Genomic DNA, 18,150 nt, shown 5'->3' with positions numbered 1-18,150 from the left:
ATTTACTGAAGAATTGCAAGTATACAATTATTTACACTTATAAATAATTTAGATTAGAGTTCTAATCTATCTTTTACAGATTTCAGTAATATATTATTTTTAATAATACTGTAATATATGACTCTTTCCGTTAGAACTTATTAAAATATCATTGTATGGGAGTTCATGGGTAATTCCAAAGAATTGAATAAATTTTGAAAATGACTTTTTCTGACAATTATAATGATATTTCCACTATATAAATAATAAAAAAATATTAAATTTTTGAAAAAGAAATAAAATATACAACTAAATATAAATACCATACCTTATCCAAAAATTTGCTATTTAAGTTTGATGAATTATTAAGTTTTTTAAGAATAACCTCATAGTATGTTTGTCTATCCATTGTTTTTTGTCAATATTCCAACTATAAATAGGCCCATCTGACCAGAAAGCTTTATAAATTTCACTAAATCCTCCTTTATCATAATAATTAATATTTGACGATTTATTATAAGGTATCCACTCTAAAATTTCATGACTATTTTTAGCATTTAATTGTGCTTTTTGAATAAATTTATCAATAAATTCTTGTATTCGTTACAGAATTTGACTTCATTTTTAGGATTCACTTTATTACTTTCTACTGCCTTTTGATACCAATAAAAAGCCTTTTCAAAATCCTTTTCCATTCCTTTTCCATTTTCATAAATATTGGCTAAATTAATCATTGCTTCAATATGATCATCTTCTGCTGCTTTTTGATACAAATAGAAGGCTTTTTCTAAATCTTTTTCTGTTCCTTCTCCATTTTCATAACAGATGGCTACTAAATTATTAATTGCCTCTTTATCACCATTTTCCGCTACCAATAATTTCTAAATTCTTTTCTGTTCCTTCTCCATTTTCATAACATATGGCTAAATTATTCATTGCTTTTCTTCACCATTTTCTGCCACTTTTTGATACCAATAAAATGCTTTTTCTAAATTCTTTTTTGTTCCTTCTCCATTATCATAGTTACTGGATAAATTAAGCATTGCATATTTAACACCATTTTCTGCTGCTTTTTGACACCAATGAAAGGATTTTCTAAATTCTTTTCTGTTCCTTCTCCATTTTTATAAAATATGAATAAATTAAGCATTGCTATTTCATCACCATTTTCTGCTGCTTTTTTATACCAATAAAAGGCTTTTTCTGAATCCTTTTCTGTTCCTTCTCCATTTTCATAACATATGAATAAATTAAGCATTGCTTCTTCATGATCATTTTCTGCTGCTTTTTGATACCAATGAAAGGATTTTTCTAAATTCTTTTCTGTTCCTTTTCCAATATAATAGAAATCAGCTAAATCAAACATTGCTTCTTTATTACCATTATCTGCTAATTTATCCAGAGAAATAATACATTCTTTACACAATAATTCTTCAGTAGAAGGCTTATTACAGTATAAACAATTTTTGTTGATTAATGTATTTGTATCTTTGTCTGAGGTATTTAAATTATTCAAATTTAGTTTCCATTTAAGAATTTATTTTACTAGAAATAAATTTTATTAATTTTTTATTTTCTTTTAAACAATTTTTTTTTTTAGACAAAAGCTTTTTTTATTATTCAATATGAAATGAATGAGTTACTAGAAAGGAATATTTTAACCAAAAGTAGAAGTCACAATTTCTTTCGGTCCATATTATTTCCGATACACTGATCTGCGTTGAAAAATTCCATGTCAATCATTTTTCCATAAAAAAGAAAATAGGTATAAATATAAAACAAAAATAAACAAATTTAAAGTTTTAATATTATAAGCATTTTATAGCACTTTTATCAACATTTTGACAAATGAGTGTAAATTGAATATTTAAGTGTACAATTGATATACTGTAATTAGATATTTTGTTTTGGAATTTCTGGTTATTCCTTGAAAAATATGATAATTACGTTCAATAGTAAAAGTTATTGTAAATTCATAAAATTCTTTATAATCAAAAATACATAAATAGTAAAAAAAAATACTTTTTATGGCTATTATATACTTAAAAAAAAAATAATTCATGTATGAAGAGTTAATATCTATTTTTTAAAAAATAAAAAATAAGCGTTAGAAGTTGCAATAAATTAACAAAAATAATTAATATTAACACTTAAAACCTTCATTAAAGTTACAATTTTGAAATTTTTTAATTATACCTTAATTTACACAATTTTCATTTCATTTAAATTATAAACAATATCATTTAGAATCCTAGAATACAAATACAACGTTTTCGACCCTTCCAAATTCCAATGATTAGAGAACCAATACAATTTAGTTATTTTAAAATTGCAATATATTATATAAAGTTATCAGAGCAACTCTAATTAATGTATTCAGTAAATAAGGCAGAATTTTATAAATATACAATCCTTCTAATAATTTACAATTGATTAAAAGTAATTCAAGATTGTCAAGATATTGATCTTTCAAAATAATTCTAACATATCTAAGTAAGATTAGGAAATACTTTAATAAAATGACCAGGATTATATAATGATATATTATAGTACATAGAATCCGCCCAATTTTTTAAATACTTCCAATAGTTTTCTTAATGATTTTCTGTAGAAAAGAAACAAGATATATGAGATTTATATTAAGAACTTGAAGTTCAGAACAATTTTGATCGTTCATATCGTTCATCTAAATTATACCAGTTCATTTTCTACCACGTAATTCTAATTAATTAATTTTGGAAAAAAGGGTTTCAAAAAATTCATAATTGGTAAATAAAGGATGATTTATTATTTCTTGTCCAACATTACAATTTGGAACATAAACAATCATAATGCAGATCAATGCATCGGAGCCCGAAAAATAATATAATCAACGGTTCTTTAGCAAAATTTGTGCGCCGATCAGCCCGATATTGATTGTCCAATATTATAATGCCTTAAGTGTTTCGGCCAGCATTACTAGCATTACGTCAACGATCAGCTGATGCAAATCGACCAATTGTATTTTATTTATATTTTGACTAGTTTCTGATTAAAGAAGTATTATTAAAATTATTTATAATTTAATTTGAAATTTAAAGTGCTAATGATGAAATACTTGTTACTATATTATATTTTATACAATATGTTAAACAAAAACTATTTTAAATGATTTAAACTATGTATGTTAAGGTTATGTTTGTTTAATTATATGTTATTGACAAAAGGCTTCCTTGACGCTACAAAAATTTAAATTGATCAGAAAAACAAATCAAGTAAAGTTTTTTCTTTTTGTTATTAAAATATTTGTAATCCAAACAAACTCAATCAAAATAAATTTTAAATACTGTTATGTTTCAAATTTCAAAAACAATTTTTTTTTCTGTAGTATAGGCGTAAGATCATTTAAGCAATTAAAATTTAGTTATCTATTATAATTAAGTAATCTAAATTGTTGTAAAGTGTAATAAAATTAAATGTATTAACGACAAGTATGAAAGTAATATAGATTTCAATATTAAATACATATGTGCGTAAGTCACATTTATTTTGTAATATTTCATACATTGACATGATTAATAGTATAACTTCTACTTTTAGCCAATATTTAGATATAAAAATTTTCAGAAATCTTTAGCCTGTTATGATATTTAGTATTTATTTTGAGCCTATTTTCAAATTGATTGTGGAAAAGAACTTCGTTTAGGCAGTCAAACGTTTTTATACTTAGCTATTGGACTGTTTATATCACGCGGTAAACATTTAAGTAGATTACGATCACGTTTGAAATTGAAAATAATTAGTTATTATTAATTTGTGCTTAGGGATGCCAAAAGTTCGGTTATGACCGATCATAACCGGTTTTTACCGGTTCGGTTATGGTTCGGTTCCAGTCTAAAACTGACCGGTTAACCGACAGTTTTATATATAAAAAAACCGATCAAAAAACCGATACTGCTAATTGATTATTAAATGACGATCAATTACAAATTTGATACATATGATATTAAATAACTTGTTTTTATTATTCTGCGGAAATTATATAAGCTGTAAATCACTGCACCATTACTAAAATTAGTTTATTGGCTTATTTTCATATGCAAATGTTTTTTTGTAAAGTGCGCTTAAAAAAAAAAAAATTTATTAAAATATTTTTATTCTTTTTTTAACAAATCATCAAAGTATCTATTTATTAATTTTTTTTGCCTAAATAATTGATTTTAAAATTAATGGATAATTTTGATGTTGACTCAAACTATACTTCAGAAGATGAGAGTGAATATTCTTTTGGGAGTTCCTCTCAACACTCAGCGTATAGTTTAGAAATGCACAGAAATGATATGATTTTAGATGATGATAATACAAATCAGCAGGAACTTGATGATGAGGAAAATGAAGATGATGAAAACCAAAGTAATAGAACGCCATCTGATGTATGGGAGCATATAGATAAAGTAACAGATCCAGAAAAACCTAAATGTAAGATTTGTAATAAATTTTTTTCAGCAAAAAGTTCTACAACAACATTGCGAAATCACATTAAAAAATATCACAAACATATTCATAGAGAAGCCAACCAAACAACTCTTAAATTTAAGGGCAACATTACTTCCTTTTATGATAAAGAAAAAAATGCTGAATTCGTTAAACTTCTTATTAAATGGATAGTAATTGACATGCTACCATTTTCTCTTGTTGATAGTGTTTATTTCAATGAATTTATACAAAAATTAAATCCAAAATTTAGATGTCCAGGTCGTACTACATTAAAAAATGAAATAATGTCTGAATTTAAATCTAGGCGTGAACATATTGTTGATTTTGTTAAAGATATTCCAGGTCGTTGCTCAATTACAACTGATATATGGTCAAGTATTAAAAATGAAGCATTTATTGGAGTTACAATTCATTTTATTACTAATGAATGGAAGTTGAAGCATTTTACACTTGAAGTTTTGCGAATAACTGGTTCTCATACTGGAAATGCAATTTATGAAATTCTCAATAAACTTTTAGTAGATTTTGATCTCAAACAAAAAATTATATCCATTACTACTGATAATGGAAGTAATATGGTTGTGGCTTGTAGATTGTTAAAAAATGATTTTGACATTCAAACACCTGCATTAGATTTTATTCATTCTCATTGTATATGTCATATATTAAATCTTGCAGTAAATGCAGGATTAAAACATGTAGAAAATTTAATTAAGAAGTTAAGAAAAATAGTAAAACGTGTTAGGAGAACCCAATTATATCTTGAGGAATTAGAAAGATTAGCAATTGCTGCTAATCATACATTTAAGCATCCAATTTTGGATGTTAAAACCAGATGGAATTCTGTATTCCTTATGGCTGAACGTGCATTAATTCTTAAGGATGACTTATTAATAATAAAATCTCGACATCAACCACTTCAGGATATTTGGCTTAATGAAAGGGAATGGGAAAAAATTGAAGTAAGTGTTAATTTTTATAATAATTATTAAATTATTATTTTATATTTAATTATTAATTACAAGTTTTAATTTTAGCATCTGGTTAATTTATTATCACAATTTCATATTGCTACAGCCGAACTTTCCACACAAACATATCCAACAATAGCATATGCAAGAGTAGTACTTTTAGGTTTACTTGTTGATCTTAATGAAAATAGAGGTCATAACTATTCTCTTGGTGAAGTTCTTTTGGCAATCCGTAATAAAATTCAAGAATATTGGGCTCACATTGATAAAATGACTCATGTTCCAGCATTTTTTGACCCAAGGTACAAAACAATTGCATACAAAAACTTGGAAATCAATGAGATTCTTGAACCCATTCGTAATAATTTTCCAGATTCAGCTTTAAGTAATTTGCCATCTAATAATAATGCATCTATATTTGTTCAACGTTTATCATCTGTACGTCAACAAAGAAATTCAAATACTGATGAATTGTTAAAATACTGGGAATCAGCAGATGCAAGTTTTGATATAGAACCATTATCATGGTGGCATGCTCATTCAACAGAATACCCTATATTATCAAAAATGGCCCAGAGTTATTTATCTGTACAAGCTTCTTCAGTACCCTGTGAACAATTATTTTCTTTGGCTGGTAATGTGGTAAGTAAAAAAAGAAATAGGTTGGATGAGGATACAACTAGGGCATGTTTGTGTTTAAGAAGTTGGATGATTGAAGGAATTGAATAACTTAAATATTTTAATTTAGTATAATGAATTTAAATATATTAATTATATATAAGGAGTTTCAATATTTTCCAGCAAAAATTTACTAAATTTAAACATTATTAGCATTATTCATTTATTAACATTTATTAGTATTTTTTTTATTGGTTTATTGACAATTATTTAGTTATTTTTTTTTGTAAAAATCATTAATAAAAAACTTTTAATAAGTTTAATGATATTGTTTATTAACGAATTATTAATAAATCAATAAAATTTAAAATTCGGTTTTGTACCGGTTTTACGGTTCGGTTTTACCGGTCGGTTATGCGGTCAGTTCGGTTTTGGTTGAAAACCACGGTTTTAAAACTGAAACCGAACCGAACCGACCGTTGGCATCCCTATTTGTGCTACGATTTACTGAAGATAATGTAAAAATAAAATATTATAATTTAAGATCATACTAAAAGGAAAAAAAGAAAATAAATCATCTACTTACGAAAAGAATAATATATTCATTAAATAAAAATTTATTGAACCGCAGCATCAAAAGAAGATCACATGTTTTACCACACGTGTTTATGGGGTATATGCAATTTTACAGCGCGATTTCAGTGCTTTTGTAGAATGAAATGGGTATGGAACCACTTAAGTATTAATTTTTATTAAAACAACTCTAAATATTCATAACAATCTTAATACTTTTATATATAAATTACAGCCCTTAGAGCAATTAGTATTTTTTTACACGTATTAAAACCATTTCATTAAAAATAATGTTTGTTTTTAGGCTTATTGAAATTGATTTTATTGTAATAAAGTGTAAAAACACTAGTTTTTAAATGTGATAAAATAATAATTTATATAAAATAATTGATTTGTAAAGTATTTCTTAAGAAAAAAAAATGAAATTTTTTTTTTTTAATAAATGTTACGTAATTATTCAATATTTTCTGTTGTACAGATAACAAACAGATCACGACTCACGAGACATATATAAGGGAGTAACGTAAAGTAAAAAAATTCAGTGCCTTATTAAGGGAGCACTTAGCTGGCGCAGTTGTAAATATATTTGTGCTTTTTTTTTATTATAATACAAATGCATTTATCTATTATTATTGATATACAGCAATGTTTCTTCCTTTGGTCTATCTAGTGGATATTTTTCAATACATGTAAAAAAACTAGAATACAGATTTTCTCTTACCCTATGAAAAAAGTCTGTGTGATTTTTGTTGAAAAATCATTCAATTAAATTCACTACGATTTCTGTATATTTGACCATACAATAATTGTGCTAAAAATTGCAATAAATCACACAATTATTGCATGGTAATTTATTCAATAATTATCCTATTTTTGACCTGAATTTATACAATTATTGTGTGATTTTTGAGCCAAATTTTAGGCCATATTTTAGGAATTATAGGTTAAATTTTACAGTAATAACAGGCAATTTATAAAGTGAAATTATGAATTTTTTTTATTGACGTAAAATATAAAAAATATACACAATATTTCATAAATAAAATACTAAATTTGATATAATCATAAATATAAAAATTTGTAAGAAAATAAAATAAAATAAAGTATGTTAATAACATGAAAGTAAATTAGTAGTATCAAAGAAGAAAGTAAATTATTAGTGTAAGTAAATTATTAGTATTAAATAAAAAAGTATGAAGTTAGTGAAGAAAGCAAATTAGTAGTGTTAAAAAGTAAATTATTAGTGTTAGTAATAAAAAAGTATGAAGTTAGTGAAGAAAGCAAATTAGTAGTGTTAAAAAGTAAATTATTAGTATTAGTAATAAAAAAAAGTATGAAGTTAGTGAAGAAAGCAAGTTAGTAACATTAAAATGTAAAAAGTTAGGAAAATAAAAAGATAAAGAACACAAGTTTTTTTTACCTGATATTTTAAAAGAAAGTTGAAGAAAAGTTAAAAGGTTAAAAAAACAAACAAAAACATTACGCGTCATCATATTTATTTTGACGATCAGATCACGTGACTAACATATATAATTTTAAGAGTTGATTTTTACCGCATAATTCTGGCCAAATTATAATTCCGGTCAGAACTAATTGTGTAACCTAATAAAAAGTTTTTGACTTTTTTTTAGTTACAAGATGATACAAAAATTTCAGAAGATGCCCGTTTATAAGCAAATATGCGGTTGAATTTTGTGTAACCTTACTGCATAAATCACTTTACTTAGGAAAATCTATTTGTAATGGTTAAAAGTGGTCTATTCGACCCTAAAAGTGGTCAAATGTAACCATACAGGTAAGATGGAAAGTAGTATAATAGGATTACCCAAAAATTGCTTTCTGTATCCTAAATTTAAGTCTATTTTCAAGTTGTACAATAATCACAATTTTTATTGTACAAAAATTGAATGTTTTCTGTATCCTAAATTTAAGTTGTATAAAAATCACACAAAAATTGAACATTTTCTATATCCTAAATTTAAGTTGTACAAAAATTGCATACTTTTAATATGCTTTGAAAAACTTCATAACTATTTTTATCCAAAAATCTGCAATAATTGTACAATTTCCACACGGACTTGAACAAATATTGTACAAAAATTGGATGATTTTTTTTCATAGGGATTAGTAGCAATAAAAAAAATCCCACCGTATTCCTCTTTTTTGATCATACAAAAAGCACCATATACGAGAAAGTGGGTTGCTTTTTTTCTGCCATACCATCATATTCTTTTGAAAAATTTTAATGGTACTGGCAGTTTGTAGCATATTACCTGGCCTTTTACAAAATTCGGAGAATTCTTCATAATACAGTATATCTTCCCTACTAAAACTTTTTTTCGTCCGGTTCCATTAAGATAAGCATAGGTTGTCTGTAAATAAAACAAAATATATTTTGATTACGCCATCCCTATACTTACATAGTAAATCCTCACTATTCCCACTAAAAAGCGATAAAAATTGTTGGTTAATCGTATCCGCAACTTCTTACCAGAAGATGCTATCCACCCTTAGGCCGAATTTTTCGTTCATTTATAAGCGTTCGAACTTTCTGATCACTCTAATCATTAGATTATTTTTTATAAAATTGCGTACCGAGTGAAATATTCGCTTATATGGAAAATGATTAAATGAGCTGTGAATACTAATTTAGCAACATACACATTAAGTGTTTTTTTATAATTTTATAATGATGTGTGGAATACGTATTCAAATATTCGAAGATATCAGCAAAATTTGCGGATCACCTCGTGATTAGAATGTGCCGGGTGATGTGTCGGGGATTGTGCAACAATATGATTCGATGAGCAGTCAGTCACACCTTCCTTCAACGCTTAGAGAAAACACTAATGATTCCAGGAAAAACTTTTATCATCCGATGCACCTCCACCCGCATGAAAAAGTGATCTTTTTTAGTAACAGTTCTTTGGTTACTAGTTTAATTTTTAAATTAAATGTATTTATGGGTCGGTGAGCAGAAGGTTTAGATTAAGAATAAAAATAAAGAAACAATGTAAAACTATCTAAATTCAAATAGCGTACTGCCTCTTAACGTCACCGCTCTATACATCTGAATCAGATGAAATTTTTAAAAAAAATGACACTTGAAAACTGTATTTTTACTTTTTAAACTTTCACTTGGTTTCTTGTGTTCTTTATTTATATAAATAATTTATATAATCGTTATATGATTTTATTTTTATTTTTATTTTTATATTCAACGTGAACTAAGCCACTGTACAAATTACATGGACACTATATACTTTAATACATATGCTTCATACGCAATATGCAGATATTTACTTTACATTAATGGTAATCACGCGATCAACTGGGATAAATTTCGTTATAAGATTCGAGTATTACAATTTATGTACACCTAAGCTCTTTTATTCCAATCAAAGTGCTAATGCCACTAGCAGTAGTACCCCACAAGAATAACAGGACAAAGTCAAAAACAGTTATATTAGCTTGAATGGGTTTCACAGAATTATCTTTATCTGTTTTATCTTTATACACGTAATAGGCGTATATCGGAAAGGCGACAAAATATGACAAATTAAAAACAGTAATCCTAAAGGATGTTATAAAAGAAAAATTTAAAAAATTTTAGGCAAGAAATAAAATAAATCACTCTCGCAAAAAATACATACGATATACTGGAATCATTGCCAACTACATCAGATATATTTCCAATGAGATGAACAAAAGCGGCAAAGACCAAGTATCCTAGGCCCTTTAGACGGGAGTTAGTCGAGTTCGTATCAATAAGTGGCTGGCTCTCTTCGTCTGATTGAACATGATTTTGATATGCCACAATGGAGAAGAGGACTGGTATCATAAAATCCAGAATCAAACCTGTTACAAGAAATAAGATTGATTGTTAGAGATATGAGTGGTTGAAAGGTATAAAAAAAAGAACTTGCCTTGAAATTTGAAAAACATCGCATCCCAATACCAGGGCAACTGACTAAAGGCCCCTGTGGAAACCACTGAATAAATCAATGTGATCAAGATAACGTAATTGACTCTTGTCATACGCAATAACGCGGATACGATGAAAACTTCCATAACATTATGAAATATTCCGAAAATTGCCCACAATTTTCCTACACTAAAGACCAATCCTACAGCCAGAGCAAAAAATGTGATGGTGACGTAAACGGTAATAATAATGTCGAACATAGACCGGTCGATAGGTTTGCTAGAGGTGATAGATCTATTGACGGCGTCGACGACAGTGTCCCATGTGGGTATATTTGTTCTATTCTTTTTATTTACTTTTCTTATACGTTGTATACATGCCAAGCTTGCCACGCCGGTGAAAAAAGCTGAGACATATTCCAACCAAGTCCTTTTGACCTCAGGTTGCAGGCTTGGACAGGGAACATTAATCCATATTGGTAAGTTAGTAAGATTTGAAATTTCTTGCCCGCGCTCTGGCAATGAAGATTTATCTATAATGATGACCAAGTAAACTATCATTAATAATTGCAAGGCAATAATGACCCCGCCGATGAATTGACCAAAGATTTTTCCCATAATGAATTAATTGATTTTCGATGAAGACTTTGACAGAAAGAAAAGGTCGACATTTTATAGAATTTCAGAGTTTCATCGCCACTTCCACATCACATAATTATTTTTATCATAAATGGTTATATGAATAAGTGCGAATGAAATCTTAAAAAAGATAAGATTGTGAACTTTTCACTTCCCCCAAAAAGTGGAGTGTTCGAATCTTATGACAAAACAGTCTTTTCTACTCAGAAAGGTGATACATTAACATGTAGTATATGGGAACGATGAATCAAGTGTATAGTAAACCTTTTCGGGAATCTGATTATCTGATAATAACATGTACTCATGTTTTTTTTGGAAACAAAGTATGTAGTGTATGGCAAACCCTCTCTGGAATCTGTGACAGGTTATATGTTGTATAGCGCAACAAATGTATCAAAAAAAAAATAATTTTTTTCATTAACATTCTTAACATATGGATTTCAAAAATTGTGTAGTAGACGTAATTTTGGCTGCTCTACAAGTTTACTTAAAGTAATAAAGACGGTTTTGAATGTCATTTTTGATCTATTTAGCTTGAAGAAAAAAAAGAATGGCGAAAAGTTTGTGCAATAACCTTAATTTGACGATCATGAAATTCAAACATATGGTTATTGTGATGCCTATATATGGTTTAGACTTTTCTTATTGGGGCTGATTTGAATTTGAAGTACAAAAGTATTTGGCGTTAAATATAAACTATTTTGTATAAATTGCAAAGAATTTGGCAGTAAAAGCAAAGTGTTTATCTAAATGCAAATCTTGAATTTTAAAAATAATTTTCCTAAAAAGGAATATACCTCCTTTTTGGGAATTCCAAAAAAACAGAATTTCTTTTATTAGAATTACTTTAATTTCGTCAAACTGTTTGTAAAGAGTTTGACTGTAAAGTTAAACTGTTTGACAGTATTACGAAGGATTTGACTATGAAGTCAAATTAACAGCAAATCATTTGAATTTCACAGTTATTTTCTTGCATTTTTATAACATTATATATGCTTAAGCTTATGCTCAAACCTAAGCTTACGTTTATTTTTTAAGTTTAGAATATGTTTAATATGTTTCAAGCTTCAAGTTTCAAGCTTCAAGCTTTATGCATTCAGTTTTTCCCATGGACGTGAAAATGATGGACATGGTACGACTGGGTACGTAATAAAATGGTAAAAATGATAAACATAATAATTGATGATCAATTGAATATTGTTTTCTTTTTTACTATAGGATATTGTTTTCTTTTTCTTTTAAAAAAGTCATCTGAGTTAAATCAATTATTTTGAAAATAATACATAATATTTTTTCCTAAAAATAATAATTAATCTTGATTTTTTTACCATTATTTACCGTCATGTAAAGCAAAAAAGATGAAAATCTCGGGATATAGTGATCATCATGTGATTACATGAAGCGGCACTATGTAGATCATAATTTAATGACTTCATTAAACGTGATACATCTATTACTAAGAGTACGTATAATGATATTTTGGGTATGTTCTATTTTTTGTTTCTGATTCTTTTAGGCTTTGAGAACGTTGCTAACGTACTTTTTCTAATTTCATTTATACTGTAACTTTTTTTAATTGAAACATTATGGACACTACTTCGAATTGTTTTTAAGACTGGACGGACTTACGGGTCATGCCGTAATTGGTAAGGAAAGGATAGGTTTATTTGATAAGAAACATTTCTAACGTTTCTGTTTACTTTTATTTTGTAGGAAATGCAGGCCAAGACGAAGGACTTACAAGTAATGAGAAGAGAAAGAGGAAGAGATTTTTTTTTATGTTTATTTAATGGAGAGCGTTCCTAACATTTCTATTTGCTACTTCTATTTTGTAAAAATTCCAGCCAAAATGGTTCGGACTTACGAAATTTTCATGATGTTTGTTTGATTAGAAGCGTTATATTTATTTTTATTTATAGGAATGTCGGCTGAGATGCACCGGACTTACATGAGTAAGGGTTTTTTTATTCATTCTATTTATTCAACGAGAAATGTTCTTAACATTGCTCTTTTATTCCTTTTTATTGTTTTCTTTTTGTATTCATTTAAGCAGTGAGCTTTGAAGCAAATGGGACATCTCATTTTAATTTTCGATTTTAACTCTTGCTTAACTATCTTATATTTTATATACGTATATTGCATATACTGTATTGCTAAACAGCAAATAAGATAATAAAAATTTTTGAATTATAATATAATGTTTTTTGAAGCGTCCAGGTCACCTGTAGCCATAAGGTTACCAGATACAAAGTGTGTTTTTTGCATCACTAAAATAAAATATTATTCGTAGCCCGCACCGATTATAACAATTTTCATCCCATCACATGCGGTTCGGCAATTAAAAAAAAAATTTGACGGTAGTAATTATTTATTAATAATTGATTGATAATAAAAATTACTAAATATCATATAAAAATTGTTATATAAATGATATTATTGCATCAAAATATTTAGAATTTAAAAAAAAATGTAAAATTTGTATACGATTAACTGCGCCATAAATTAAATAAAAAATCTATTAAAAAAAAAATACAGAGCTTTTTAATGAGTACCATACTAGCAAAATTCACCCTAATTTGTATTGTGTAATTCATTCTATTGAACGAGACAGCAATAATTTTATCATAAAAGAGGAAATCCTTCGGTTCCAAAATGGATTTTAGATTTTACGTCTGGTGATGTATTTCAGTATTTAGATTTATAGGACAATTTACTCTTATCAAAGGAACCTCCTCATGATAATATTTTGGAAATAATTCATAAACTTTTAATCAATTGTTTAAAATAAAAATTTATTTATTTTTTAAATAATAATATTCTTTCATTTATTTAAATAATTAGATAATAAACGCAGGTGATCTACGAAAGATGATCATCAATTCAATTTTATGGGTTACGTTACAGGATAAGTGCAGCATTGAACTTACTATTGCTGAATTTGTTAGGGTGAAAGTGATTTCTCCTTGATTTTTTTTTAAACTAAAAAAAAAAAATTTACGTATGATCTTTTTTTTAAAGTATTTTTTATTTGTATACAACATTGAAAACTTTTATAAAGATAATCATTTTTTTATTTAATAAATTTCATAATAGTTTAAATATAAATTTTATTTGATATATAGATTAGATAATATTATGTATTTTTTATAAATTTTATCTAACAATTATATAATGCAATATTTTTTAAAATTCTTATACATTATATTACTTTATTTATTTTTTATATATATTTACTAATAATTATGACATGAATTGTATGTTCTTTATCACATTTAATCAAAAAAAGTAATTTAACAAACCTTTTTTTTTTTAAACAATCGACAAAGACGATATTTATAAAATTGTCATCAAAACTCTAAGTAAACTCAGAGCAGGCGAAAATATACCCAAAATGCAAGTTTAAAAATTTTAAATTAAAAGGAAAGGTAGATTTTGTGATTTTTTAAAATTACCGCGCCAAATAATCTGTCACAAAGATCTGATATGTTGTGGAGCATTTTTATTGGTTGATGAATTTTTCCACTCAGGTGACCCGTCCGTGATATGAGAACCAATTTTTTTTTGTGTCGCCTTATTATTCCTATTTCTAATTTTATGGATTTATTTTTAAAATCAATTTATTAATAAGTACTAATTAATACTGTAATTATTCCGAAATTATTGTTTTATTTTAATAAGCCTTAAAAAGAAAAATATTAGTAACTATAATTAATAAAAAAAAACCAATGGTATATGTGCATCCTTTATTTTAATTAAATAACAAAATAATAAATAAATAAAATAAGAAAAAAAAGTCAAATGATAGTTATTACGTAACATATTATACTTAACTAAATTTACTAAATTAATCATTATTCTAATTTATTTTCATTATCATATTTGATTATGATCTACATTTATATTGTGACTATTACGTTCAAATAAAGAAGCTGACTTAGTATAAATTGTACAGCTTTCTTGGTTAGTATGTTTATCAAATTAATTAAGATAATACCACAATTAAAGTTAGATATTGTACGGACTTTTTTCTACTTTTTTCTACTTTTTTCTCCAAGCTAATTACTTAAAATTGGAATATGCTGATCTTACGTTCAAAAACAACTGGAAACAAAAGCTCTGATTTTTTATACACAATTTTATTATACTCATTAAACTTGACGTTCATTTAAATTTGGCTTATCGCATATGTATTTGCAATTTTGCACTTCTGGAAACTCCGCAAGATCTACAAGCCAATTCTCCATTCTTATAAATAATGTAAGTTGGGTTGTTTGTTTGTCCTTTAAAATCATTTTTTCACAAAATAATTAGGATGTTTATAGCAAGACTGAATAATTGTTGCTGTTGTATTCCACTAAAAGCTGGAGTTCTGATTATAACATTATTATGGCTTGTATGTTTTTAAATTCTTTCAAGGTTTAATAAAGTATGTGAACGTCTTTAACAAAATATTTTCAAAAATAAAGTGTTATGGAATTTATTCATGTGCAATTTTAATTAGAACAGGTAAATCTCTTTTTAAAAGTATCATCCCTTTATTTTTTATAAAAAAAAATAAAAGGTATTAAATGATTTTTTTTTTTTTTTTTTTTTAACAAAATAGTGATACAGATTGTTCTTTATGCATTAACAACACTTGGAGCAGCGTTTGGACTATACGTATTGACTTGTGCAGTATGTAATGAAATAAGTAAAAATATTAATGTTATTCGATAAATTAAATATTCTATTAATTCTATTTAAATTTTATTTTAGAATACTTATAAAAATTTGAGAATATATTCTGGCATAGTTATTCTCTCTACACTTCATGATATTTTAAGTAATTTCATAGTTACTATCATTGAAGTATCTGATTCATCATGTCTTTTTTACAAATGTGATTTTCTGCCAGTATCCATTGCTATTTCCATTTTTGCATCCCTTTTATCGGTACATATTAAAAATAATATATATGTCTATTTTTTTTTTTTTTTTTGGTAAATTATTCTATTCAAATTAAGAAATATTAATAATTATTATTTTATTTAATGTAAACGCAGATTTACTTTGCTATAGTAGTTTACACTTATGCACAGAGAAGAAAAAGTAAAGAAGATGCTGCTGCTGCTGCTGCTCCATACAGACAGCCTGTTGTATATCATCCATACGTTGTGGGCATGACGAATGTAGTACCGGCTACTGCTAGTAATCATCCATACAGCGTTGTCATGACGAATGTAGCACCGGTTACTGCTAATAATTATCCATACGGGCAAACTACAATTACGAATGTATCGACAGCTGCTGATAGTAGTTCATATAGACAAACTAATCCAATCACTGTTGATGATCATCCATACGGACAAACTAGTGATGATTTGATGACGAGCGTACCAGTTACTGTTGATGACCATCCATACGGACAAACTAGTGATGACTTGGTGACGAGAATTCAAGCTACTGCTGATGATCATCCATATGGACAAACTAGTGATGACTTGAATATGGGTATATCGGCTGCAACTAGTGATGATACTAAAACGATTGATGACATAAAAACGAACGATGACATTAAAACGAACGATGACATTAAAATGAATGATGACATTAAAATGAATGACAAAATAAAAACGAGTGATGAAAGAAAAATGACTAATGACATGAAAACGAGTGATGAAATGAAAATGAATGATGAAATGAAAATGAGTGATGAAATAAAAACGAATGATAACATTAAGACGAATGATGAAATGAAAAAAACTGACAACACGAAAACAAATGATGGAATGAAAACTAATGATGACTGATGAAATGAAGCCAACTGACAACATGAATGACATGAAAGCGAGTGAGAGTGTACATTAATTTCTGTTATTGTAAAATCATGTTATAAAATTATTTATTTGTTATGTTATGCATGAACTGATTTGACTGTAGTGCTTTTCAATTTTAATTTTAGTGTTCTTAAAAAAATAAAAATAAAAAATAAAGGCTTAATCAATATATGGCACTTCTCTCCTTGTAAAAAAAAAGACCGTTATGCGGCATTACATGTCTTGTAAATAAACAAACCATCCTTGTACCACAGAGTATTATGAACTTTACTTGAATCTTGACTTTCAAAACACGTTTGTACTCTTAAGTAATATTTTTAAAATAAAAGGTTTTAACTAAAAATTTATTATCTTTTTTCTTTACTTGATTCACTTTGTTATTCCTTTCCTCTTCGTCATCTTCATCCTTCACTAGAGCTGGAAGAATCGGTAATAGAATTTATTTTACTTTGTCGGCTCGCTCCAGAGATCGATATTTAGAGATGGGAAGCCACTCATCGGTTCAGCTCCAGCTCAATAGAGCGGTTAAACTGACTTGGAACGGCTCAGTCTAAACCGACTCGAACCGACTTGAGCGACTCGAACCGACTCAAGCGACTCAAACCAACTACAGCGACTCAAGCCGACTCAAGTGACTCAAACTTTGGTAAGTTTTTTTTGTTTTTCGCATTCTTATTTGTTAGTTTCCACTTCAGTATTGTCCACTATAATTTACTATGCGCAATTTCCAAAATTCGCAATACTTAAATAATAATAAATAAAATTAATAATAATAATATCAAATTAATAATAATAGCAATTATTTAAAATAATTTTATGATTTATTTTATTATTAATTTAAGGAACGGCTAGAGTTAGCTAAAGTCTATAATTAGCAAATTAATAAATTCTTAATTCCAGCCAGAATTAAATGATCAGCACGGGAATTTCCTTTTTTGGAATACAGTACAACATAATTTTTCAGGGAACAAAATTTCCTTTTTGGAAATTCGTGTAACGTCACGTGAAACAAAGTGATTCAAGTCGGTTTGAACCGAACCGAGCTGGGAACCGTGAGCCGACTCCAAAACTGTGCACGCTCCATTCTCAAGTTTTACCATCTTAAAATATCATTGTTTTATATCCTTTAATTGTTCTTAATTATTATTTTAACC

The 18,150-nt window shown here is 27.2% G+C and overlaps 3 protein-coding genes across 3 annotated transcripts; 1 reads left to right on the top strand and 2 right to left on the bottom strand.

Annotated features, from left to right (window-relative positions):
- Positions 1-327: 327 nt before the first annotated feature.
- OCT59_027343 (uncharacterized protein) lies at positions 328-1,345 on the bottom strand (the record flags this gene model as incomplete). Its single annotated transcript, XM_066136886.1, has 3 exons — positions 328-545; positions 623-860; positions 1,007-1,345. 3 exons carry the CDS (start codon positions 1,343-1,345, stop codon positions 328-330), a joined length of 795 nt encoding a protein of 264 aa, XP_065993326.1.
- An 8,426-nt stretch (positions 1,346-9,771) lies between these two features.
- OCT59_027342 (uncharacterized protein) lies at positions 9,772-11,181 on the bottom strand. The gene is made up of 3 exons (XM_025321997.2): positions 10,544-11,181; positions 10,271-10,475; positions 9,772-10,191 (listed from the first exon to the last, which is right to left on the bottom strand). Exons 1-3 carry the CDS (start codon positions 11,157-11,159, stop codon positions 9,987-9,989), a joined length of 1,026 nt encoding a protein of 341 aa, XP_025167420.2. The 5' UTR covers positions 11,160-11,181; the 3' UTR covers positions 9,772-9,986.
- A 4,311-nt stretch (positions 11,182-15,492) lies between these two features.
- On the top strand, positions 15,493-17,858 carry OCT59_027341 (uncharacterized protein; the record flags this gene model as incomplete). Its single annotated transcript, XM_066136885.1, has 7 exons — positions 15,493-15,573; positions 15,647-15,686; positions 15,784-15,854; positions 15,936-16,112; positions 16,223-16,670; positions 17,610-17,642; positions 17,839-17,858. The coding sequence occupies 7 exons, from the start codon at positions 15,493-15,495 to the stop codon at positions 17,856-17,858; spliced, it is 870 nt and encodes a 289-aa protein (XP_065993325.1).
- Positions 17,859-18,150: the final 292 nt, after the last annotated feature.

Source organism: Rhizophagus irregularis, chromosome 7 (assembly GCF_026210795.1).
Source record: "Rhizophagus irregularis chromosome 7, complete sequence".
Classification (NCBI taxonomy): domain Eukaryota; kingdom Fungi; phylum Glomeromycota; class Glomeromycetes; order Glomerales; family Glomeraceae; genus Rhizophagus; species Rhizophagus irregularis.
This window is presented reverse-complemented; position numbering and strand designations above follow the sequence as displayed.